The sequence below is a fragment of the Lutjanus erythropterus genome, chromosome 4, assembly GCF_056507025.1.
Source record: "Lutjanus erythropterus isolate fLutEry1 chromosome 4, fLutEry1.hap2, whole genome shotgun sequence".
NCBI classification, from domain to species: Eukaryota; Metazoa; Chordata; class Actinopteri; order Lutjaniformes; family Lutjanidae; genus Lutjanus; species Lutjanus erythropterus.
Genome location: NC_139320.1, coordinates 41,279,417 through 41,307,030, shown reverse-complemented (window position 1 = coordinate 41,307,030; position 27,614 = coordinate 41,279,417). Strand labels below are relative to the sequence as shown.

Sequence of the window (27,614 nt, the reverse complement as noted above, 5' to 3'; positions counted from 1 at the left end):
CAACTTGAGACATCAGGTGTTTTAAATTTGGACAACATTTCAGCTAATCTTTATAAACAAATATCTGCATATGAATGCAGATAAATTAGGAGATAACAATAAGCTAAATTGTCATCAGAAGATTGCCAATGAGTTCCAACATTGTATTTTGACCAACGTGTTTGTCTCTTTTGCTGCTCAAACATGATTAAGTTAATACTACTCAGACTACAAACAGAAAACAAAACACTTCTGATAACAAAATCCTGTTACAGATTCTGTATTCATATGCAGATATCTCTTTATAGGAATTATGCATTGAAGTAGGTGGTAGGTAGTAGGTGATGCACTGAGCTCAAAAACAATATAGAATACCATTCTTATTACTTTTCATAGAATGTTAACAAATGACCAGAGACACCCGTATAATTTGAACTTTTTTATTCATCTTTTTTTTAGTTCTTTTTTACTTTTTTGCTTTACGAAACAAATGTTTGCAGATGTCCTATGAATAAACAACAGCACCCTTTCTCCTTAAAAAAACAGGGGTCCCCCCCCCCGCCTTGTCAAGAAAAGAGACTCTTCTTGTCCAATTACAACCTCTCCAGATTCCCAAAGTGACTCTTACTTCCTGTATCTGACATTCGTTTAAGTGCATTAGTAGACAACAAAACCATTTCAATTAATGTGCAATAGCTGAGTTTATGGTCAATGCGAAAAGATATTTACATTGCAGCTATGAATCACATTACCTGTCTTTTTCATCACTTGAGTTAGCGTCAGAACCGGAGAGGGAGACAATCACAACGCAAGGAGTCTCCTTTCAAGCACAGCCTTCGTAAACAGCAACCTTTACCTACATCATTATCATCATCGTCATCATCATCAGGATTAACTAGACTCTTTTGTCATACCTGTTTTCCTCCAGTAAGACAAAAAGGTTAATAGATAGAATGGTTTAAAATAAAGTTTAGTGATTGTGCTTTTAAAACCAAAGTAAAACAAATAACAAACATTGACGACAACACGAAACATAACAGTGCATTACAAAAAACAAAATAAAAGAAAAAAAAATTCCCAAAGTGGCACTTTCATGGGGCAGCTAAATAATATAGCAATTTACAACATGGATGGAAATGATAAAATAATAATTATATTTACTGGCATAATAAAATTAGAATTCGCAAAATAAAACAAGGAAGACAAATTTGAGGTACCACGATGGGTAAAACAAAGAGGACATCATGTATACAAGTATATTTACAGACAGTCCACCCCTCTCTGCTTGCAGCTATTTTATTACAGTAACTTCTGACTGTAGGGGCTCCCAGTTCTTGTCAAGGCAAGCCGAGTCGATGTCTGGAGTACGATCTCACTCCATATTGCATTGGAATTAAACATAAATATACTACTGCGTATTTTTGTTTTGAATGCACCATTCTTTTATCTTCAGACACTCTTTCCTTTTTTTTTTTTCAAATGGACATAGAAAATGATAAGTTAGAAAAAAAACATTGGTCTGTTTTCCAGATGTAAAGAAACACTACTGATGGACAGTATGATGGCAGCCAACATGATGGTGAAATACTGAGATATTTAAAATCGTAAGAGAAACAATGGTGCTCCACTCTTGGAAAAATCAGGACAGTCCCTCGTTTTCCTCTGTTCTTCAGCTCTCTACCATCTGGAAAAACAAAAACAAGCATGTTTGTTAGTATCCATCTTTGAAATAGAGCTGACCAGATATTAGCTTATTGCAGAAAAATTTATATCTGTGTATAAGTCAGCTGAACAAAGAACTGCAGTACTGACATGCCAAACTAGGTTTGAGGTCAACTGACAAGTGGATCTCTACTGATTGACTGATTTTTACTGCAAAATGTCCTGCTTAGTAATGTATGTATCTTGGTCACAGTTATCATCTAAGGGAGCCGTATCAAGATTATTGTTTACGTTAAAGGGACAATTTACCCCAAAACTAAAAATTACACATTTTTCCTCTGGCTTGTAATATTAGACACTCAGCATTTGAGCCAACATAGGCTAATATTGCTGTTTTAGATAAGTTCAGACCACACCAAACACACAAGGTCTTTCCTGAGGCATTTATTAGTTTCTGACTCTGGGAAAGTGCAGAAATCATTAAAATTCCCCAAATCTACTTGTCTCAAAACTTTCTCTCTAACCAAATCACACAAATTTAAGCTATTCTATGTGATCTCCTTTTGATAACTAATGTAATCTTCTTTCACTTCCATTCACTGAGCCTTGCCTGAAGCTGTTTGGAGCCCTTCTGAAGCGGCCCGCCTCTCACTTTGAAAACTTCTGATCTAGACAGATAAACAGCACTACAAGTAGGTGGGAAAATACGTATTTTTGATTTTGTGGTGAACTGTCCCTTTAAAAGAAAATGTAATCAGCTGATATACCATCATTGTCAGCCTCTGTGGAGATAGATTGATAACTGTAAGATGGGTTGAGGGTCAGCCTGTGTCTTTGAGAACAGTTACCTCTAGCTCTTCATCTCCTGGTTGGAAGGCCCCCGTGGTGTTGAGGCCCATGTCTGCAGGGTTCCTGCGGCCTCCTTCTCCTCTCCGCCGGCCCCCTGAGCCCCTGGAGGACATGGAGCTGGAGGAGCTTGGGTCTCGGGGGCTGTTGACTGTGGGGAACTGTGGTCGGCTATAGGGCAGAATGTCCTCTGAACCTGGGGGCAGAGGACAAGTGTAGGAGGAATTGAGACTTAATCAGAACTACTACACACAGTACTGAGTGATTCCCTCACGTGGTATTCGTTGTCGTACCTGCGTGTTGGCGTGCCTTGTTGGCGCTGTTACCCTCATGTTTATTCCCTTTCCCTCCGTGACCAGTCTTTTGTCTCTCCTGAGCGTCTTTGCGTTCAGACGAGCTGGTTCTGGGGTCTGAGCCGTCTCGGGGCCGGTAGCTCCCTGTTCCTCCTCCTCTCTTGTCTCGACCCTCACCTGCTTTGGGGGAAATGACTCCCCGACCCTCCAGGGCTGCCTTGGAGGGGTGTGTGGGGGACTTAAGGACTGCTGGAGGTGGGATGGGCGGAGGTGGCAGATCTGAAGGATAAACACAGGAAGTAAGAACACATCAATAACCAGGGTTTAGGTAATTGCACAAGCCTGAGGAACAAGAATCTGTGTACTCTTGAAACTTTAGTGTGTATCATCTGTCACTCAGTTGTCTCACACCTGCAAGGTGATGCACAAACACAGCTGCAGTGTGTGTACATACACTCAGATCTGTGCACAGCGTAAACTCTGCAGTACAGACAGTAAACAGAACAGATGACTTTAGAGAGGCTGAATCGGGCTGGAGAGTTATGAGATTTGAGCAAAGAGGAAGAGGGGAGCGTGACGGTCAGCAGCTGGCTCTCTGACCTGCTCGACTTCCCCTGTCGATGAATCAATGCCGCTTGTCCTTGAGCCATTATTCATATGAGGCTGTCCAGCCGGCCGCCTAGCCTCTCTCACACATCACACAGCCATCTAAACAAAATGGCAAGAGAAAAGCCTCGTCTGCCTGCGATCGATGGCTTTTCATCTTCTAATCAGCTTCCGACCTGAAGGATGGTTTTATTGGTGGCTGGACACGTAATCCACATGGGATTATAAAGTTAATAAATGTACCAAAGCGCCAACTCTTACACCTTGCTGACATTCTTAAGGCTACTTTTTAAGATTGTGGAACGCTGAACTTTGTGAAGCATCAAAGCTTTCATTTTCCTTTTCTACGCACAGAAGGCTAATGGGGCAGGTGACGTCTCTGCTGCGTCTTGCTGGCAGAATCAGGCAGCTTCAGTACACTCCTCTGATTACCCTCCACCTCCATCCACTCCTCCTGAATACAAAAGGAGGGCAGTCAATATCATAGAACAGAGAGGCGTCTGCAGTTTTTTAATATCTCTCTTGCCTCCTGAGTCCTGCCTCAGCCCGAGTCCGATCAATGCCACAGTCTGTGAGATATAGCTCACTACACAGGAGGAGCGGAGTGCCTGTTAGATTTATGAGGAAATATCGGCGAGGACAGAGATCAGGTCTGAAAAGTGTCTCTGGGCTTGCCAAGGAGGGTGTATCAGAGGGGCCGGGGTGGTTAATTAGGCAGACAAGGCTGAGACAGATCAAAAGAGACGGCGAAGGGTTAAGTTCAGAGAGTAGGGAGACAAAGGCATTAGAGTCAAACGCAATATGAATCATGGGGGAGATATGACTTGGGTGTTTCCACATCCATTGTGCAAACAAGAGTGAAGTGAGTAGGTCAAAGAGGTGTATGAGGTGGGGAAGGGAAGGTTGCCTCCCTCAATAGTTCACTTGTTTGTCTGGATTTTTTACTGTCGCCTTAACTGATGCTATTTATGTGTATTTATAGTAGGGCTGGGCAATACAGCGATATCATATTGCTATCGTGATATGGCATAAGTGTTTTCTTTTCCTGGTTTCTAAGGCTGCATTACAGTGAAGTGATGCAATTTTCTGAATTTACCAGACTGCAAATTCAGACTGTGACTTGCAATGTCAGTGTGTCGACTGACTCAAAATAAACTCACACTGCTGCTTTGTCTGTGCTGAGGAGACTGTTGCTAACTTTGGTTGATGCTGCACAGTATTAACTGTGAGTTTTTCAAGCATGATGATCAAACGTTTAGAATAATTCAAATTTAATACTGCAATGATTAGTTGATTGATTGATTGATTAATTGTCTGCCATGAAATTAATCAGCAAATATTATAATACTTCATTAACAGATTTAAGAAAGAAAAAATGGGTAACACTTTATAGTAACATCATTAATAAATGGTAAATTGATAGTTAATTAAACTTAAGATAATATTTATTTCACTGTTAACAATGAAATGATCATCTATTCTGTTTACTAATTATTAGTAATTTAAATGATAAAATTTGTTATCATTAGTTTGTACAATATAAAATAATTTGTGTAAAAATTATATATTGTATCAAAGCTGATAAGAGACACAACTATATTCTTGTTAAACGGTTTACTGTTGCACACATAACATTTTATATACTATATTAAGTATTTGTTGTAATTAATTGATTATCAAATGATTTTAAACCTTTAAAGAATTAATTGCATAGAGAGATTGACCCATTGTTAATGGTTAATAATTAGTTTGGAAGCTATCAATAAGTATTATTTGGCTGCTTATTATGAAGTTGCAACTAATAACTATATTGACTTCCATATATTACTTTTGTACATGACGCATGTGAATTACGTAAGTAACATACTTATTTTGACCTAAACCATGATTGTTTCCCCGACCTGCTCAAACAGTTTTGTTTCTTAAACCTAAGGAAGTAGTTTTTGTGTTTTTATTTTCAAAGGTGAGTTGGGAGTTAGAAGATGTTGTCTATATCTGCATGGTTTTCATAAAGATGGAGCTGATATTTATAAAATGTTCTCATTTTAAATTGTCAATCAATACTGTGTACTGCATCTATAAACATTATTTGGATGGCCATTATAAACCTGCAACTGATTAACTGCTTAATAAATGGCTTACAAAGCATATATAAACATAAATTGAAGTTTATCATCAATTTACCATTTATTAATGATGGCTATTATAAAGTATAACCAAAAAATGTCCAAATTCTCTGATTTCAGCTTCTTTAATGTGAATATTTGCTGTTTTCTTTACTCCTATGATAGTAAACTGAAAAGTTTGAGTTGTAGACAAAAGAAGAGAATTGATAATATCATATTGGGCTTTGAGAAACAGTGATTAACATTTTTCACCATTGTATGCCATTTTATGGCTAACTAAGCAACTAAAGGAGAAATGATTGACAAATTAATTGTTAATGAAAATGATAGTTGTAACCTTAGAAACAGTAACAGTAATTATCAAAATTTTTGTTGTTGTTTATCATGAGACAGATAATCATTTTATCCCTAACTGTGTGTGTAGCAAACATGGGGAGTACCTTGTTTTCAGTTCTCCTTTAAATTTCATGAAATCACCTTCCCTCACCTATCACCTCAGCGCCAGTCTTCCAGACCACAGACGGGATATGTAGGGTGGGGGTTGAAGTGGAGACAGAGGGAAGGGGGGGAGGCAATAACCTCCAAATGAAAAACAATCCATTCAGATCAAATGCAATCAGCAGGAGGGCTGATGGACAGAGCGAGCCGCGGAGCTGTCAGTCCGCCCCCTCGCTGCTCAAACAAAGACTGAGGAGAAGGGAGAGCACAGGAGAAGAGGAGCGAGTGGAGAGGGATGGAGAGATCACTCCAAAGGGAGGGGCAGCGGATGGAGAAAAAGCCAGGATATAAGGATGATGGCAGGAGGCGGCGGTTGGAAGGGGGGAGGAGGTTGGATTTTCTGCAGTGATATAGCTGGTCTGGCTCCCAGTGAGCTGGATATTAAATCTCCCTGCCAAGTGCTTCCAACACTCAAGGACACCTGACACTAAGAGGAGAGCCAGCTCTGGGACAGCACATACTGTAGACAGCACTCACATACAGATAAATATGTAGAAAAAAAAGAGCTTTCCACAAGATCAAAGCAAGGAAACAGACAGAAAAAAGTGGCTTTCCACTGGTAGGCTGTGTGTTGTAAAGAATGATGCTGGAAAAAGTCAATTGCTCTTTTACTTAACAAGGTTAAAGCTTTTCCTTCAGTGTACAGCTGCTCCAGTGTTTAGCCCCTGTTTGGTTTATGTTCGGGCCCGCCGAGTAAAAGGTGGCACTTCACTATGAGCCAGAGCACCTGGATCAATTTCATTAGTGGCTAGAGTGGAGAGACATCCCAGTGTCAGCAGAGCCAAGCTGGGCAGAGCTCCCTCGAGACAGCCCCCTCCTCCTCCTCCACCATGGCCCTGGCCTCCAGCCCGCCACTCGCCCGATCTGTTCAGCACCGTCACAGATTAGGAGTGATGCCATGTATGCATGTGCATAAACACATGAGAGAAGATGATTAAAAGTCTGGCTCATGGCACGCCCGTACTCTCGTTTACGGACACTACATCACAGTAAACTGCACTTTTCCATATCTGGAGAGGGAATAGAGGCAGAGCCATTGATACAAACTGGCCATCTGTGGACTTGTGGGACATAGCTAACCCGCTACTGCTGCTACATGTCTAACTCTCTATCAGTCTGTTGGCTGTAACAAGTCATTCATACCTTTTACAGACAATCATGTACAGTAAAATACCTGCCAACAGTCAGATTTATATTGTGATTACTGTCTTAACAATAATTAGCTCAAGACCTGAATTAGAGATTTACCAGACATAGTATTAATAAGGACATTTATACCAATGCAAACTAGATTTGTTTATGTTGAAAAGAAAAACAGATTTTAAAGATGATTAGAAAGTGTTGCTGGAGGACCTGTAAAAGTGACATATAGACCCATCTTGAATTAGCTAATGTTAGCAAAACACTTGCTAACTAGCTAGGTAGCTAATGTTTGCAAAACATTAGCTATCAGACTGAGAAGGATCTGTTTGCTGCTTCACAGACTACAAGACACACCCACTTTACTGCAAGACAAAAGATGTGACTATATGGTGCTTTACAGTAAGTCTCCCTAGCAACATCTTTCAACAGTTTTCAAAATGTGTTTTTCATCATAAGTAAGCCTACCACATAACATATCTAAGTTCAGGAAACAGGAAAGCAAATAGCTGAGGTACTGGGTGGTGTACTTGCCTACCTGCACACACTCTGCCCACACACTCATTGGACAAGCCTAGGAAGATATATTGCTAAAGCTATAGGGGACTAGTTGCACAAGAATAGTAAAGAAAGTGCAGACACAATTTCCTAAGACAGACATGCTGGCTTGACAGGTATAAGTGCTAACAACAGCTCTGTTTGAGAAAGTAAAGGGTTTTTTTTTTCAGTTGGATACTTTCAAAATCTTGCTGGTTTCTCCAACTTACCTACTCTAGTATTTATATTCTCTGTTCAAGTAGGAATCTACAAGAAACAACATTGAGCTCGCATGATTGTTACAAAATGTATCTGATTTTGATATTTGTGTTTTTATAATGCTGACATGTACTTGTGTGTACCTTCATTGTAGGCTTCACGTCGCTGGTTCCCTGGATGACCTGCAGGATGCTGTTTCTGCTTCTTCGGAGGCCTCCTGTGTACAGCTGCCATACTCATGTTACTGTCTGTAGACACTGGGCTGCCAGGACGGTGGCCTGACGGGTTTATTTGGTATTTTCGTGCTAAGAAAAAAAACAGATGAACAGTTTGCTTTTACCATTCCTCAAATTTCTAGCAGTAACATTTGTTTTGGATGTGGTAGACTGTGTAAGACCTACCTGAAGCTCCTCCAACTTCGTGGCCCTGTGTGTTGGGATATTTGGCCACCCTGAGGCCTGAATACTCTGCGGCTGCAGCAACCGCTTGAGCAAAGTCAGCATCAGTGAAGAAGGATCCATCTGATGAACTGACGGCGCTGGACCTCCCTGAAGAGACATTATCCTCTTCAGAGGCTGACCCCCAGCCGTTGATCATGGACCCGGTCACTGAGCTCTCCAGGTCGCCCATGCTGGATGCAGGTGTCTGTTCGAGCCCTCGTAGCAGCAACCTTCGTGGATGCATCTGGGGATGGTGAGGGTGTGTGTGGGGGTGGGTGTGGTGGTAGTGCATCTTAGCCACCTCTGCATCTGTCTCGTCACCCTCCTCCTCCTCTTCCTCCAATATATCTTCCTCCTCCTCCATACCGTCAGTGTCCAAGGCCAACGGACTGGTGATGTATCCATATGTGTGTGAAGGAGACAGGGGCCTTGGAGGGGGTGGGGGGCTCACAGCATGGCGCCTGCAAGAAGTGAAAAAGACACAGTATCAGAATCCTATCAGTTTGACTATTTTGGATAAAATATGCAGAAAAAGTAGCCAGTGAAGTTAGTAAAACACACCAGCCAGTTATCATGGGACCATACTGCTGAATTTGCATTTAGCCAATTAACTACACCTAGTACTTTATACTGAACTGAAATTGGAGAGTTTATGGCAATGTTGTCCATAAATCAGACAAAGGAATTAAGAACTGTGTTTACATGCAAACTGAACTTATTATTATTATTATTACATTTAAGGCTGGGCAACGACAAGCAGTCCCAAATTAGAACTGGTTCTAACTGGCTCATCAGTTTAAGGCAGTTTAACTGAATTAAGCATGTTACCTGTTTTGTTCTGGTCGCTCAGATAATTGGAATTGTGAATTGTTATGCAGAATAAGGATCAGATTTGTTCAAAATCCATATGATGCCAAACCTCAATTATAGTATTATTTTATATTATTCAGATTATGACAATATTCTGAATTTGATCCGTTTGGTAAATCTGAGTTAGCATTTAGCATTTTCCAATTAAGAAGTTAATTATTATTCACGTATTAGGAGCATTCTTTGGACATGTATTCAGCACATTTGGAATATGTATTGGGGTTTTTATGACAGTTTGCAAACCTCGTGGTTCGCAGTTTGCCTGTTTACGGCCAGCTCTGTGTGTTGTAAACAAACCAACAAGCCAACAGTTTGTAAAGCATGGGTAGAGATGCATGCACAAAGAAAATCCCACATTTCTGGTCAGAAAGAGAAACACACCTACTTTTCAATATTACAAGATACTTGCATATCAACATGTTTTTGGATATGTGCTGCCAAACTTTTCCAAAAGGTGGTTAAAATGAATAAAAAAAAAAGTAAGCAAAGTGGCTCGAGCAGCTCCAGCCATTCCACTTTTACTGCTAATACTAGTGTACTACTACTAATACTAATGGAATATTTAATTTAATTCGCCATGTAAACAGCTTTGTAGGAATATTGTCTTTTTTCGGAATAAGGGGAAAAACCAAAATACTGTATGCATGTAAATGTAGTCAGTGACATGAATTTGGTGCTTTCTGTTGCTGCTCACAGCTGGATTACCACACTGATAATATCACTTTGACAAATTAATTTAGACTGTGATGTAGTACTTATTTCAAACAACTTTAAAATCGCTGCAAGTTAAATTTTATGTTGAACTGAAATGAACCGAGATATATGGTTCCCTGGAAGGTAAGAAATCAATCTAAAAGCGAAGATATGCTTTTGACAAATGGCCAACAGTATTATACAACACAGAATCTGAATTTGGAGTTAATGGGCTAAAACATGGAAACACTTCTGAATTTCAAATAGATTTTTCTGTAAGGGTTTAGAGAAAATATGTATTTCCTAAACATCTTTTCACAGGCTGACCATTTGTTCTTTTGCTACTTGTTGCACTTCTATACTCCATAGACCGAATCGCGTCATGCAGCTGTACCTGCGTTCATGGCTGTCATGTGCGTCCTGGAGCATCGGCTGCATCTCCTCCTGGGGCGAGGGGGTGAGAGTGGCTGTGGACTGGTGGCTGTAAGATACAGCAGCGGGGGATGAGGCTGCCCCTCGGATGGGAGGAGTGGGCCCTCTCTCCATCTCTTCTTCCTCCTCCAGCTCATCAGGCTGCAGGTACATGTGAGAGGGGGGCATGGGGCACTGCATGTCTGGGTCACAGCTGCCAACAGAGAGAAACAAGCCTCATTACCTTCATATCACTCACAAAAAAACATGAATGTTTTCATATATGGAAGCCAGGAAAACACGCACTAAATATTCATACCATCCTTCTATCAAGCTTTGACATGAGTCGAGCACTAATAGATAGAAAACCCTTGGGGCACATACTTGCAATGAATGCCAGAAACAGGAGAAAAGGTACACAGAGTGAACCAGTATTTAAATACAATGTGTGTGTGCCTGTCAGATTGTCTGCGTCTTTGTGTCAGTACAGACGTGTCCCACCTTTCTTCCATCGATAGAGAGTACTCCTCTGTGCTCCGAGTTGGGGGTGGGTTTGCAGGGGGAGGGGGCAGGAGGTCAGCCCAATTCATTGTGCTCTGTTTGGGTAGTTTGGGGGTGCGCACTCCTTTCTTCTGACCCTGACTCCCTGCTCAAAAAAAAGCTCTCTGTCAGTCACAAGACACCTAAAGACACACAGTCATATTCACTCTGTCTCAGAAAAACACATCAATTATTAATGCTGAAGAAATCGCCAGGTAATGAGTAAAGAATTGACAGCAGATAAAATGCATTAACAAGACAGGCTGACAAAGAAAAGATCATTTTACACGTGAGAGTGCAAAGGCTAATGCAACCCTCCACTTTATGCAAGTGTGCACAGGTACCTCTCAGTTATTAAATAATGGGAAATTCTATAAAACACAGCCATTTCCCTCCAGCAGTTCTACCAAGTACCAAGAGGATAGGTAGGAAGAAAATGGCAGAAAAGGGTCCAATTAATAGCAAACTATTAGAATTGTGAACCAATGAGCTGTGAGGTGCAGTGAGCATTAAAGGCTTCTCCTTAATGGCTTGAACTTCAAACGCAATATCAGAATGGATACATGGCATTAAGGTGGCAGTGTTGCATGCCGTTTGCAATGTGTTATCATTTGTCCTTGTCCACAGACAGACATTGAGGCCCTGATGAAATTAGGCTGCTCCATACTGGAATTAAAGTAAAGCCAATTAACGAAAGCACTGGAAACTACGCAAGGACAAACAGAGAAATGAAATAGAAAGCAGGAAAACAAAACAGAAAAAAAACAGAATTAATTCAAAAATATCCTTTTCATCCAATTTGCTTTAAACATCCCTTGGATGACATTCCACAAAGAGAACAAAAGAAAAGTGAAATGCCTGGCCTGGTGTTCATGCCTTTGTTTTGAGGTATTGTTGTCAGTTTTCTTCTTGTTATATTCAGCAATTTTCCACTTTCTAAAGGCATCTCCCTTTCAATTTCTCTTCAAGATAGGCTGACATGGAAATTAATCAAATTACCATTTTAAAGCATGCATTATTAGCGTCTCAAAGTGATTTATTGCTTTTGAGCAAAACTGGGATTGTCAAATGGAGCTGGTGTGTGATTATATGGTTCACAACAATAATAAGCTGAGAAAATACTTTGGCACTTAAATTAAACAGAACACAAAATAGAGAAAAACTCCAAACAACCTTAAAGGAATAGTTGGGATTATTAGAAGTTGTACAAGGTATTTATTGATAGTATTACCCACATTACCTGTGGCAGATGGCGGTTGGCACACCCCCAGTTTTGAGAAGCAGCAGGAGCAAGTTATGCAATGTCCTGCTGTGGACAGGGTCAGCAGCAAAACATTTCACCACTAAAAAAATGAATATCAGTCTAAGTGTATGCTACATTTAGAACAGAATATCACTCTATTCAAATCAACCAAACCAAGCAAGACTCCATGTATGAAATCAGTCATTTTACCTTGCAGAACACAGGAGTTGCTGGTCTACTGCTGCCTTTATTGGTTAGATTGTTTGCTCTTGTGTGACTTCGGTGAATCCAAACTTACCTTCTAAAGCACTGCAGTCACAATAATGCAAATAAAAATAACACAAACTAACTCATCAAGGCAGCAGTAGACCAGCAACTCCCATTTCTTCCAATGTAAAATGACTGATTTCGCCGATGGAGTTTGGAGAGAGCAATATTTGGCACTTACAACTGCAGTTTCCCGTCGGACAAGGCTGTCTGATGGCATGGTAACATGGTGAACATATTCTAAATACAACATACAACTAACAGATATGATTTTTTTTTTTTAGGTGTCATTTTTTAATGGCTAAAATACACTTTGCTGCTGACCGTGTCCACTGCAGTATATTTTGCTTAGCTTCCATGCTGGCACTCCTCTCTGCTTACCACATATGTCTCCAATTCAAATAACCTGAGCTATCCCTTTAAGAGAGAGAAAGAATCTTTGGATATGGTGATATAACCTCTGAATGCCCTTCCCGGAACTACTCTTGTCCCTAATGCCCCATCCTTCTTACCGGAGGTACTACTGCTGCCTCGGTCAGAGCTGTTGTAAGAGCCTCCAGTATGGCTGTCATGGGTCTGGTTGTAGGGGATGGTGGCTGGCATCGGGCTGTCACCTCCTCTGTAGCGGTCTAATGGTGAGGAACGTGGAGTGTACGGTTAGTGTGACATCTTGTCAACTCCAACAAGCAAATCCACCACTTCGTAATGAACAAAGACACACACTTCATCAGTAGTACATAACCTATTTACAATGGAAATGTGAAATGACTTTATACTGAGCACAGTGTTACATATGACGGCATGCAGGTCATGCTTTATAATGTTCAGGTGAGTATGTGAACACATGCAACATCAGCACAAAAATCTCCAAACTATCACACCAGATGTGGTTCCTTTCTGCAGGTACAACGAGGTGATGATAGCTTTGTACAAAGCATCTAAAGATCCAAGAGTTATCTTTGTCTTTCCTTTTAGAAATCTGACACCAAAGATAAACCCTCACACCTGCCTTCATCACAAAAAGACAGCCCAGATACCGTACGACGACAGCACTTCAGCTCTGGCCCACATTTAGCGGCAAAGATTATACATGATTGCATGGAGGGTGATGAGGGGTTACATGAATGCTGTACAGACAAGCAGAAAGAAAAGACTGATGACACCGGTGTTGACTGAAAAAGGAGCGAGACAGAACCAAAGAAAATAGGAGCATGAAACTCTTCTGCAGGCTTCCACAGTGAGGCTGGAGGAGCCAGGAGAGGAGAGAACAGAGGGAAAAATCAAGTGGAGGAAGATCATGGCTCGGAGATGACCTCTCTAACCATGGCTGCTGGGTATTCCACACACTCACCCTTGTTCAGCTTGTTTTGCTCCATGATGTTGTACTGCAGCTGGGAGCCCATCTCCTGCTTCTGCTGCTGGGCCGCGCTGGGCTTCCAGCAGTGTTTCTCATTCACCTCCCCACCAACCCCGATTCCTCCTCCACTCCCTCCGGTCCCTCTGTCTGAGTTCATGTTGTTGCCCATGATGGAGGACTGGATGAGCTGGGTGGTGGCGTACGGTGTCGGCTGGCCCCCCGGGCCCACAAAGCGGCCTTCTTTCAGGTTTGGGCTGTTGAAGGTCTTCATCTCATTGATCTTGTTGGACAAGTCTACATCTCCATAGACTCCTGATTCCGGCACAATGAGGTTGGTCTGCTTGTTTTCCATCTGGTTGTTATAATTGGCGATGCAGTCGGCTGGAGAACATGAGGAGGGTGTTTAGTCAATTTCCTCTACTGCTTAGCAGCAGTATGCCAGTTCGGTAAAAGCTTTGAAACAACAGGGCATCGTCTGATCTACGGCAGAACTCAAGGTGTTCGTTTGAGGAAACGTGCAACACTGTTTTGCGCCCATATTTCATGAAAGATCTAAGATTTTATTCACACATTGTCTTAAAATCTATGTTTGTGAGCTTTTCTCTGTTGCAAAGATAATCCATCTACCTGACAGATGTGGCATATAGAGATGCTGAATAAACAGCAGGACTATTGCACAGGTGTGCTTTGCTTTGGTCACAATAAAAATCTATTCTAAAATGTGCAGTTTAGCTTGAAACTAGAATTACTGCCTTGCAGTTGCAGGTCTCTATCAACCAGTCAAATTGCTGTTTACATCAATATCTGTCCAGACTCGTAATATATTCATTGGAGACTTTGAAAGATTTTAATAAAAAGTATTAAGTCTGATTCTAGTGAATTATTTCCAGTGAGAAACATCCTGTCTTCACATCAAGATTATTTTTACAGAGGAATACTGAGGACTGACAGGGAGTTGAACATTATGATGTCACAGTGAAGTTGACCTTTGACCTTTTGGACATAAAATGTCATCACTTCATCATTTTATCCTATTAGCCATTTGTGTGAAAATTTTTCATAATTAACATATGAGTTGTGGCCAGAAACATGTTTTGTGAGGTCACAGTGACCTTGACCTTTGACCTCCAAAATCTAAATTAGTGGAGGTGAATGTTTGTGCCAAATTAGAAGAAAATCTGTCAAGGTGTTCTTCAAATATCACATTCACAAGAATGAGATGGACGTGTTTTACCACCAAATTCTAATCAGTTCATCTTTAAGGCCAAGTTGACATTTGTACCAAGAAATTCCGTCAAGGTGTACGGACAGAGGCATAGAAAAGACATTTATTAGACACTGAACACTGAAGACTGTTTCACATAGGGCTACAGATTCTGACTTTTTTTTTCAGGAGGGCAAAGTCATGACCACCGCTACTCTGCCCCCGATTGGCTTACCCTTATATTCTAATCCTAAACTTAAACAATCAGTCCTCATGCCTTAACTTAACCAGCCCAACCAACAAAGCCAACAAGCACTAGCCAATCAGGGGCTAAGTGCCCTCCTGAGAACAGATGTGGCATTTGTTGCCCTGTGTGAAATAACCATAGATGAGTGCCTAATAAGTGTCTGATTATCAAGATTAAGCTGCACATTTTAGAGCATCCTTCTAATGTAACCAGTCCAAGGCACACCAGTGCAACAATCCTGCTGTTTATTCAGCATTTTGTATGTGCCACACCTGTCAGGCAAAGGAGAAAAGCTCACTAACAAGTGCTCAAAACAAAATGTGACAGGAAAACCTTTTGTATGCACAAAAACTTCTTACTTAAACTTGTAAAAAAATGGGAGCAAAAACAAGTGTTGTTTATTTTTTTCAGTGTACATTTATATGTTAATTTCAAGCTTTGAAAGATCACTGTGCCCACCAGAGAGACATTTCTATTTCAGTTTAAAGTCTCTGTTTTGTTTGCCAAATGATGATCTACTTTAGGTGAGTGACACAGGTGGTATTACACCTTCTCGCTCAGCCTCCTCTCAGTCTCACCAGTGACTCAATGTGGGTGTCATCTCTGTTCTTATCCATCTGACAGTGGGAGCGTCTCTGCTCATTGAGAGGGACAGAGAGACATGTCTGTATCAAAGACCTGGAATGAGGCGCGCAGTAAAAGCACAGCTCCACTGACAGATCCAATTTTCCCTGGCTCATAAAATATTCAAATCCTCCAGCAGATCTGAGAGCCAGCCTTGCGGTAAATACCAAGGACGGCCATAGGTGCACGCTGCTCGTGCCATGCGCCTCACATTTCAGCAGCATGGAACAGCTCGACACTTCAAAGGTTGATGTGTGAAAGCGCCCCTATGGCTGAGATAAAGGGACATTAACTCCTATTTCTTTGCTCTGTCACCTAGTCAGTGATCCTCTTAATGTTCACAGAGTTTAGGTTTGGCACACACACAAAGCATGCGTCTGGCAAGCTCCTTAGTGTCATACAGCGGGGCGTCATGCGAAGAGTGAGGGCTGCCTTTAGCCTGTTATTCCCTGTTAAACATCTCACACCATGTTAAGGTAGAGTTAACCTCAGAAGGGTGATTAGCACAGAGAAGAAACTCAACTTGATGACTATAAAGTCCACAAAATGAATTATTAATCTTCACTGGGAAAGGTTTTGATGTTAGGAGAAACTATTGCATGGCTGGACGGATATTAGGCTGAACAGCTGGATAGGAATTATGGTCTGCCCTTAAAGGCAGAGTCCCAAAGTGCGTAATTTAGAACATAAAGCATTTCTTTGCAGTCCAAGTTTCCGAACAAAGTTGTTTAAGACTTAGGTCACGGCTGAAAATTAATAACGTTAAGTCCTGTGTCATCCAAGCTGAAGTTCTTGGCTGCAATGCAATGCAATGATTTGCAAATACTTTTCAACCTGTATTCAACTGAATACAGTACAAAGACAATGTTCAAATGAATAAATGTCAATATCTTTTGTAAATATGCACTCAGTATGAATTTGATGCCTGCAACAGATTTCAAAAGTTCAAAGCAGTTTCAAAGTTGGGATGGGGCGACAACAGACTGTAATATGCAATATGCATCTGTCCCAACATTTTTGGAATGTGTGTCACGCATCAAATTCGAACCTTAAATATACTTCTTTTTTTACTGTATTGAATTAAATGTAGGTTGAAAAGTTTTTGCAAATCATTGCATTCTGCTTTTATTTGTATTACATGTCTCCATTTTCGGAGGGGAATTTGGGTTGTTTATTATAGTAGTGTATAACATCGTGAGGCCAAATTTCCTCCCTTTTGTTGACAACTGTACGACTGCTGAATAAACTAAAAGGCCACCTGGTGATGCTTCATATGTCTCTTTCCCTTGTTTCTTCTGCACCTACCCTACTTTACTTCATCTCATTCACGCTCTGCACCTCTGCTCATACATTTCAGTGTATGTTTAGCATATACTTAATTCTTTTCCTCCCTCCATCTGGTCTTCCAGGTGCACCTTTCTCCCTCTATCATTCTCTCCTCCTTTGCTTGTGACCACCGTCTGCAGTCCAGCCTTGACCCCTTCGCCCGCTGCACATTTCTTAAATAACTGAGCACTTAGGGGAAATTACATTACTGGCTATAACAACAGTATGGAAATCAGCAGAGCAATTCGATTAGCAACAGAGTAGAGCCATAAGCCCCTCTCAGTGTGCTCCTTTTATTTCCTTCCTAAAACAGCTCTACTTTAACCTCAGATAAATCAAACACACAAGCGCACAGCCACTCTTAATCCTAATATTTCTTCAGGTTTTTTTCGTGTGGAGACCTACAGAAAGCAGAGATACACAGAACAACTCTCCAGGGAGCTAACCCAGATATCAGATTTTACTTCCTTTTGCACCGCAGATTCCCTCAGCACCTACATTTCTTATCTCTACAGTTATTTTTCAAGAACTGCATTGTTGTGTTTGAGGGGAGTGTTTATTTTGGTTGTATTGGGGGGCGCACTACGTACCTGGGCGGCTGTATGTTGCCAGGTTGCTGTCGCTGTTGCCGTTGCCTGCAGTGCAGCAGTTGATGCTGCAGTCATTGTGGTTGGAGCAGGAGTTGGGCCATGTGTCAGCCAGCCAGGGCTGAGTGGCAGATTCCCCGATGTTTAGCAAACCAGGCCTGTAAAAAAAAAAAAAAAAAAAAAAAGAACCAAATGGTTCACAATAGTAAGAGACTAAGCCAACACCACAATGACATTTATGTGAATGAACTCAGACACCCACAGTAACATAATATTTGAAAGAGAAGATTATGTGGAGTTTATTTATCCAGCAGCTGAGAAAAAGGAAAATAGAAATCCGGCTTTAGTACTTTTGCCTTTTGGCCACACAAACACACACACACACACACGCAGGCGCAGGGAGCACATTAGAGAAAAGCCCAGCTAAATAAATTGTGTGTGCTTGACTTGCCCACAGCCGATGACACTTTCCCTGAGCCCTCGTGAGCATTAGCGATCCGCCTGGATTAGACAGCCAGATAAAATTCACTCCCAATGTTGCGAAATGTGCGTCCTGAACAGCCAGTGAACCACAAACGTTCCCTGACTAGATTCCATGGTGTCACACAAGATCTCTATCAGTCTTTTTTTTTTTTTTTTAGCTGTACAGAAGGATAGAAAAGAACCTATGCGGACCAGTTCTTCACATCATCCCTCTCTATTGTTTCCACGTCTTGCTCCTATTTCCTGGCCTTTAATCCCAGCACAATACAAGATCACTTGTTTAACAGGATTCTACTGTACAACCTGACCTGAGGCCAACCACTGAGTGTTAAAAGAGCTGAGAATAAATCGCCTCCTATTGGCTCAGGAAATGAATCAATCCAGCACACAAAGAGGATGCAGGCTACTCTACTCTAGCAGGGTCAGACATTGTTTCAGTATTCAAATCTCCACAAAATGACTCCCAGTTTGCATATCCCAACACTGAATTAGCATTGAATTACGTCTCCTCATTCCCCCTCAAATGGCTCATTTCTTGGACTCATTTTGGGGTAATGAACACATTTGTCTTGTACAGCCAAATACAATCTCACAATAGCTCCTCAATCACGGCGGCAGTTGTATGTTGATACTGAATGGCCATTGTCTTTGTGCAGAGCTGACACAGCTATGCTGCATATGGGATTCAATCATAGAACTGGATAATATAATGAATATGGATTTACTGCTGCTGCTCCAAGCTGACTATTCATTAACACATGAACAACAGACACTGATGTACATTTAAAGTCAGTATTGTGTACTCTCAGTAAAGAGAGGGCAACAAATGAATACATATTTCCTCTTTTTTTTTTGTCTGCACACTCAATTTTCACTTCTTCCCAGCTGTATGAAAACATGCCAAATACCATCCAGTGGAAATACAAATGAGTGTTAGCAAGTTGATGCGATGTTTACCGAGCCTAATTCTGCACAGTTTCACTGTTTGTGCACAATGCACCATTCCACAACATGAAGAGGTGTGGCGTTACTGCTGTGGGTGTCTCTGTGGAAGTTTTAGGGTGAAGCTATGGCACAGCCTTGTGGTTGGATGTGGCTCTCCACCGTATAGGATCAGGATGGGCTCCTGGCAGACTACATGGGGCTTTGTTCCTGTTATCATAACATACTTAATGCACCTCCTTACCCCTCCTCAGCTCCCTGCTGCCATAGAAAGTCACAGCACTCCCCCTAGTGTTTGTTGCAGAGAAGTACACCTGCCCAACCCTACAGTCATCTACTCAGGAGCATTTGAAATCATACTGTATTTGTTTTTAAATTCCAATCATTCAGTTTCCCAAAATGTGTTTAATATGGAGCTGCCAATGTGGTAAAGAAATCATTCATTTCAGTCAATCATTGTTTTTTTTTTTCTTTATATTTTTCTACCTTAAAAAAATACTGATATTGGATCTATATATGATGACTGAGTTACAGTATGTTCTTTGTCTTGATGTATTTGACATTGTACAGTATATGAGATTGCAGCATGGTGAACAAAGTACATGGATGGATGAAATAAGTCTAGGAATATAGGAAAACTGTATATAGTAGGAATATTTTTTTACAAAATGGATTTATTTATCATACAAAAGGTCTGTATAGTGAGAGTTGGATGTAATTCTGTCTTTGCTACTCAAACATTTAAAATGATATGCAGTAGATTGGCTGAAGAGATCAAAATAAAGCAGTGATGATATGATAATTGTTGAGGTCTGTATCAAACAAACTTTTTTTTCATCTCTGCAGCACTACAGTATTTCACTGTTTTCATGTTGTTTTGTTGCACATTTTTTCCTTTATCAAAAAATATGGTTATTGCACTGGACTTGACTTGTGATTTATTGTGCAACCATTCTTTTATATTTCAAATATTATCATTCACACTCTTACTAAAAACAATAAATGAAGTCTTACCTTCCAGCACTGCTTACATTCTCTCCACCTCTCTGATATGCCACTGAAAAGAGAGAAAAGACATGATTTTACCACCATTACCAACGTCATCACATCTACATCTTTGCTATTGTCATACAAGGTCAACACATTATTCAGACTGTGTGTGTGTGTGTGTGTGTGTGTATTAGTCTGAGCGAGCTTGTGAATGAATGTGTGTTGCATCATTTCGGCTGAGTCACACACACACACACACACACACAGAGAGCAGAGCAACAGGAGCAGGAGGAGGATATGTAAGAGGCTTATGAAGAACAGAGATGCAGAGCTCTTTGGTTCTCTGGCTCGGGTTCAGCGTGTTTGAAGCTCGGCGCGCCGCAAGTTGGACTCTTTCAAGGAGCTCTAAGCTGCCGGTGTGCGAAGGAGAGATAAACTTCCAACTTTAATTACAATCTCTTCCCTGAGAGGAGAGGTGGTGGCAGTGGAGGTTGGTAGGTAGGGCCTCAGCCGTGTTGATTCCCAGTCTCTTTTTCAAAACAGGAAAGTGTGGTTTTGGTGTTTGCATGCAGCCAGAAGAGCTTGCAGATTAGCTCTCCTCTACTGCAAACCAAAGCATCACAATCTGGGTCTAGATTGAAATCAGCATAATGCACTGTAACGTCCTGGTTTTACACCTAGTGCCAGGGCACCGATTTTCCTCTTAAAGAGACAGAAACCAAACCACACAAGTGAGAAGTGTGTTTCACCTGACAGATTTCCAGCAGATCGTGAAATAAGCTTGCAACTGCAAAATTATTCAACCTGATTGCGAGCCTGAAGGCAGACCAAAACAGCAGTGTTACTGTTTAGATACAACGACCTCTGCACAGATGGGATCTGCCAGTGGAACCACAAACACAAACTGTACAGTATTGTCTGTCTCACTCTTACTACCTCACCCATTCACTGTTTCACATTCGCCATTGCACTAAGGACTGACACACCTCAAGGGAACAAAGAACTTCAGGCGGATGAAAGTCCAAGAGTGAAAGAAAAAAGGAGTAGAGGACTGTAAATACAAACTCACAGAGAGAGCTTTTCTTTTATCTGTTTTTTTACGCTGTGTCACTCCGATTCACAGATAACCTCCTTAGCTCCGCTGCTGCTTGCCTATTTAATTGGTGTGTTGGAGTACTGGTGGTGTGTCATTCTCTTAAATCCCATCTGAGTTTGCCAGCAGCCCTTTGATCAAGTTACCACTAGTTTAAAGAGCTTCTCAGTACTGTAGCGGGCCGGCTTCTTTGTAAGCATTACAATCTGACACAACCCAAACATTCGGTTTATTGGAACGTTTACTTCTTGGTAGATCTTTAAAATCAGCCAATGTTTGCCTCCTTTGACTGACTTCCCTACAGTAAATCGCTCTCATCTATTAGGACTGTGGTGGTTTCAGCTATTAAAGGAAGTGATTCACAAATAATGTGACAAGTCTGGAGCTCTTGTACCATAAATGAATAAAAACAGATTTAATATAGAGTAAAAAAAAAAATCTTACCTGTTGGTGTGAAAGTAAAGGACGGCACTGTTGGGACAGAAAAAAAATAGGATTCAAATTATTGTAGAATTTTAAGCATCGATGCTGTCTGGCTCAGTTAACTTTTTTTTTTTATGTCTGTCCCTGTTAAAGGGTACTATCAGTGTACTACCTGCAGTAGATGGCAGCAAAACATATTTTAGCCACCTATAAGTGGTCCACCTAAAATAATTTGTATCATTTAAAGTGCATGCTATATTTAGAATATTTTCACAGCCTTACTTTGCTGTCAGACAGCCTTTTCTGATGGAAAACCACTGTCATATGTCATACATCACTGTCTCCCCAAAGACACCATACTCAATTATTGTACCTCCCAGAATACAGGAGTTACTCATGTACTGCATCAAGTAGTTTGTGTTATTGTATTAAGAGTTTCAGAGCGTTAGTTTAGATTCACAAAAGTCACACAATAACACAAATAACCTAACAGATCAAGGCAGCAACTCCTGTGTCCTGCAAAGTAAAATGACTGATTTTGTTTTTTTTTGGTTTATATAGTGGTGATCTACAGTTGGAAAAGGCTGTTTGATGGCAAGGTAAAGCAATGACAATATTGTAAATATAATGTACACTTAAAATGATCTTTTATGTGCCAAAAATTCATTTTGCTGCTGACCCTGTCCACAGCAGTACATGGCGTTGGTTCCTATGCCTCTACTCTGCTGCTTCCCCCAACTGAGGATGTGCCAACTGCCATCTACCATAGGTAACACACTGGTTATGGATAAGAACCTCATACAACCCCACTTCAAAAAAAGTACCTAAATCCACAGAAAGTATTTTAGCCTGTATTCACACGCTACTCGCTGCCCCCTCGTCTTTGATCCCTGCAGACATCCCTGGACCCCAACTGGGGGAAAGTGAGTGTTGAGCCAGCTGCTGGTTCAATCCTGGCCCAGACTGTCAGAGGCCTGCTGAGCGGGGGTCACACACCAGGGAGATATCTGTTGCTATCTCCAACACTCACATCGTCACCCACACAGCTCAGTTACTCACACTTTGGCAATGGAAGGGGCCCTAGTGAAAATCATCAACCTACTGTAGGCAGGTTTAGATTCTGTATAATGGGTGCTGTGGTCTGTGGGGATCTTATATAAAATGTACTGTTTGTTGTTGCCCTCTTTGAAGCATGCTGCAGAATTCATCGCAGTTGATGCAACATTGCAGCATGCTGATAGTCATCCACTGCACTGCCTTAAACGTGCATTTTAGAAATGTTGCCTTTAACCTACAATATAAGCATCTGAGAAGAAGGATGCTGCTGCTGTCATACTTTCATTCCCTCAAACAATTCATTCACATGTACCTGTGCCAACAAATGTCCTCTAAATGCCACAATCATCTCATCACATTTGAATCTCTCTCCTCGACGCTCAGACAAATCTAAAGATATGAGCAGTTGGATGGCTTTTATCTGTCTTTGAAGAGGAGACAGGGGAGCACTCCGCAACAGTCTGTGACAATTGTAAACGTGATGGAAATACATGAATCTATCTATTCTGATGCAAGATTGTCACATATGTTCAATCTGAGGCTGGATGGAGCTGTAACTTAGGTACAACTTGAGTAATTATTTGGTTGCTGCAATCTCAGGCTTAGCTGATTTGTTTAGATTGTTTCATTCACTTTTTTTTTCAAGACTCCTACACCATAGAATGACAAAATTTAAATTGCACAGTGCTGTAATTTGCATTAGTTCTCATCAAAACAAGAGCATCATAAGGTTTGCATGATTGCGTTCATCAGCAGGAAAATAAGAAAAAGCTATTTGACTTCTTTTTTTTTTTCAGTTTACAAATGTAAATATGTCATCTATTAGACACAAAACCAGAATAGACTGTTGCACACAGTTGAACACATACACTTCAACCTATTTCACCCAGAGTGCAGACTGTTGCTTCATGTGGTTGCAATTATATTCTTTTCAAAACATTCTTAGTAACCAGTTCCAACAAAGACTGTGGCCTCTTGTGGTCTGGGTGCATGAGGAGGAGGAGGAGGAGGAGGAGGAGGAGGAGGAGGAGGAGGAGGAGGAGGGAGAGCACGTCTGCCTACTGCGTGTGCTCCTGAGGAGCTTTGTGAGTGTGTGTGAGTAAACATAAACATATAGAAACACAAAAAGTCAGAGGGTAACCTCAGCCTACACAGTCTTCTGTACTGCCTGACCACAGGTCATTACTGCACTCAAAAGTCTTTAAAGTTACTGTTCTGCATCATTGTATTCCCTCTGAATAACCTGTTTGTAGAAAACCACTGACACTAGATTGTTGGGGCCAATTCTGATATCAGGGAGTAAACAAAAATCAGGTATCAATATGTCCTCTTATTTTTTCTGTACATAAAATGCAAAATCAGGGCACTGAAGCACTAAACTTCCACTGGTGTTTTTTAATAATTATATACAACTATGAATAGAAAAACACAAATAGTGCAACTTGAATGAAGAAAAAAGTGACTAAAAACTAAAACACTGACAAAAGGAAAAACAATCTGCAAATGTTCTATAAAAAAAATACTGAATAACATATAATCCTCTACTTGTCTTACTTTGGTTAAAAGAATATTTATAATTTTATAATTATCAATTTATCTGACGATTATTTTCACAATTAATCGATTAGTCTATAAAAAGGAAAAAAAAAATAGAAAAATGCTCATAACAATTTCTTGGAATCCAAAGTGATGTCATCAAATTGCTTCTTTTGTCCAACCAATAGTCAAAAACCCAAAGATTCCTTATTTACTGTCATATATAACAAATAAAATCAGCAAATCCTTATATTTGAAAGCTGGAAATTGAAAATGTTTGCTGCTTTTTTTTTTTGGCTTGAGACTGAAATGATTAATCTATTATCAAATTGCCAATTAATTTTCTTTCAATCAACGAATCGATTAAGCAAACAATTGTTTCAGCTCTATAATTATACATTAACATTAGTATGTTTTCAGCCTTAAATACAATTAAATCAAAATATCATTTAAAATATTATATATATATAACATATTGGTCTTAAAGAGAGTGCTCAAGATAATATAAACCATAATGAGAAAGCCAACAGTTGTGACCATTATGGACCACAAAGGTATGTGTAAAATGTGTAAAATACCACAGAGCTCAAGGAAAAGGTGAGGTGATGTGTCTCTTACTTTGACGTGACTCACAGTTCCCACTATTAGCAGGACTGCAGTGGATTTAGACACGGATACTGTGTGTTTTCTATGTGACAGCCAAAGATTAGCAGCAGAAACAGTTAAGTCAGTCTATTGTCCATGTGTTTCTCAAGGCTGAAGGATGGATCTCCTCTAACCCTGGCAGTCAGCAGCAAACCTGAGCCCAGGAGGAGGGGGGGGGCGTTGCAGGTAGCGCTCACAGGCAGCAGCTGCACCGCCCAAGGCCACACATTAAGCTAGCCCACACATAAATGAGACTTTGAAAGAAAGGCTAATAGCTCTCTTTATACTCCAACTATTGTGGGCAGAGGTTGGGCATGTCATGAACCCTGTCACTTTAATTCAAGTCATGTAAAAAAAAAAAACACTGGGTTACGCTGTGGCTACTCTGAAGCTCCTTTTACACTGGACAAAATCCCCACTAGCATCTAGCTTTTACCTTCAGTGGAAAAGGCTACATTTTCATATTCATTTCTGGGTCAAATGACTCTGCAGTGGTCACAGGTTTTTATCAGCTCCAGCTCTGATGGGCATTGATATAAACATGACACCTGGGTGGACATGTTAATTTTCGGCAGAGACAATGAAGGCTTGTTGCCTCCATCAAAAATAACAAATATTCTGCTTCTTTTTCATACACATGTGCTGCTTGGCTTGACTTGGTTTGACTTGATGCATCAGCTCAGCAGAGTCTGCAGCCTCTTGAAGCTGTGTATTTACTGATGACGCACTCATACTTAGTCAAGCGGCTGAATGGTGGATAAACATTTTACATCTTGTATATTCTTCACAAGTCCTGTGTTATTCTGTTATCTAAAAGCCTTTATTATGAAGCAGCAGAGATTCAGTTAGAAGCTACAAAAGTCCTGACAGCTGAACACACAGACACTTTTAAAAACCTTTCTCTCTGCTCAACACTCTTGACTTTCATCACATCAGCATCACATCAGGAAAAATAAAAACATACAGGTCAACTGGTAATGGAAAAACAGTTAATCACCCTTATTTAGTTGGTTTAGCTGCATTTAAAAAACCTGCATAGACATGCTCATTTTGGTATAAAGTGATATGACTCAGATCTGTTTTTGTTCACACTGTCCTGGGCTTTGTAATGACAGTGTGAACAGCACAAATCACATGGAATCTGATCTTTTCAATTCTGATTTAGCACATGTTCATATATGGTCCTGAATCAGAAACAGGGCAGATTTTTGCAAGGTATTTTGGTGTTAGTCATATCAGGATTCATGCACGTTTCATATCACTCTTTGCCTGGTGTGTCTTGCTGAAAAACTCTTATAGAGAACTGCTGACAAACATGGACACTGACTGACATCCTACAATTTTGGATGAAACCTGTTTCTACAGGACTAGTTCACACTGCAGTCTGATAGTGGCCACATTTAAAAGATATTAAGAACAGTCTGACAAAAGAAATCAGATGAATTGAGCACTAAGGCTGCAGCTCAAATGCACAAGAGCAGGGATTCTTTCTGGGATTTTTTTTAAAACATATGGTAAGTAGATGCTATTAGCAGGATTGCTCAATGCTCAGCTCCTCCATATCTAAACAGCCCTCTCTAAACAGACAGCAAGGGTACTTCAAGCATGTGAAAATGTCAGCATGTCCTTGGTAAAGAGGGATTATGGCGAGACATTTTCTTTCCCAGCACAGTCAGGAGGGAGTTGCTAAAAAAAAAAAAGGGGGGGAGTTGTTGGACCTCAAAATGTACTTTACTGAAAAACACTCTTCACACACCCTTGCCGAATCAGCGTGACAGAAGTATGAAAAAGAAATAAAAGATGTCTTCATGCAGCACTCTCAGCGGGAGCTCACATCACATCTTAAAGTACTCTACTGGAGAGTACTTTCAGTTAGACTGCACCTAGAGCGCTCTACAAAGACAGCTCTCTGTGAGTGACAGGCGGGATGTGAGGTGGGATGGCAGCATTTGGGATGAAGAAGATGGAGGGGACTGACTTAAAACAGAAATAAATAATGTGCTGCATTTGCTCACCAAATTTTGTTGGTGAGAAACACAGCTCTAACCACAAACCAGAGCTGCAAATCAGAAATTCATGTGGATATTCCTGGTAGTGTCAGGGTGTTCTGTTGCACTTGTGTACTGACCTTTGCGTATGCCTGCATAGCTGCTTGAGAGGCCGTTCCTTTTCTTTCGGTGTCTGTACAACCAGATGCTGAACACCATGAGGATGATCCAACACGCGGCTCCGATGCCTGCTATAAAGGCCGGCTGCTTGACCACATCTGAGATCTGCTGGGACAGGGGGTTCTCTGGGCTCATGGACTCCGTCATCCGCCCAGATGCATCTGAAGATTGGAGGAGAGAGTTTAAGTGTACACTAAATTTAGAATATTTTCACCACTACCTTGCTGACACAGTTTTTTCTGATGGGAAACCACTGCTGTATAAGCCGAGTATCGTGCTTTCCAAGGCAACTAAACACCATGAGTAAAATCATTCATTTTTAGCATCACGGGATTTGCTGCTCTACCTTATGTTAGTTTGTTTGTCATTTTAAAAGCATAGTTTGGATTCACACAATAACACAAACTAACCAACAGATTGAGGCAGCAATGGACCAGTAACTCCTGTGTTCTGCAAGGTAAAATTACTGATTTCACCCATGGAGTTTGATTGGTTTGAAGAGACAGATATTTGGCTAAATTTAGTATATTTTCACTGTTTTATCTTGCCATCAGAGAGCCTCT

The 27,614-nt window shown here is 40.8% G+C and overlaps 1 protein-coding gene across 4 annotated transcripts in view; it reads right to left on the bottom strand.

The window, feature by feature from the left end:
- Positions 1-405: 405 nt before the first annotated feature.
- Positions 406-27,614, bottom strand: part of robo1 (roundabout, axon guidance receptor, homolog 1 (Drosophila)) — a 328,311-nt gene continuing 301,102 nt past the window's right edge. For 3 of the 4 annotated variants that reach the window (XM_084717997.1, XM_084717998.1, XM_084717999.1), the window contains 13 exons: positions 27,012-27,212; positions 21,668-21,694; positions 20,155-20,197; positions 17,719-17,873; positions 13,722-14,108; positions 12,883-12,999; positions 10,822-10,966; positions 10,304-10,534; positions 8,308-8,807; positions 8,050-8,211; positions 2,781-3,059; positions 2,490-2,683; positions 406-1,663 (listed from right to left, as the gene is read on the bottom strand). In XM_084717997.1, the coding sequence (XP_084574123.1) occupies positions 1,649-1,663; positions 2,490-2,683; positions 2,781-3,059; positions 8,050-8,211; positions 8,308-8,807; positions 10,304-10,534; positions 10,822-10,966; positions 12,883-12,999; positions 13,722-14,108; positions 17,719-17,873; positions 20,155-20,197; positions 21,668-21,694; positions 27,012-27,212 (2,456 nt within the window). In that variant the 3' untranslated portion in view covers positions 406-1,648. The remainder of the gene's footprint in view (positions 1,664-2,489; positions 2,684-2,780; positions 3,060-8,049; positions 8,212-8,307; positions 8,808-10,303; positions 10,535-10,821; positions 10,967-12,882; positions 13,000-13,721; positions 14,109-17,718; positions 17,874-20,154; positions 20,198-21,667; positions 21,695-27,011; positions 27,213-27,614) is intronic. The other variant, XM_084718000.1, reaches the window with a different exon arrangement.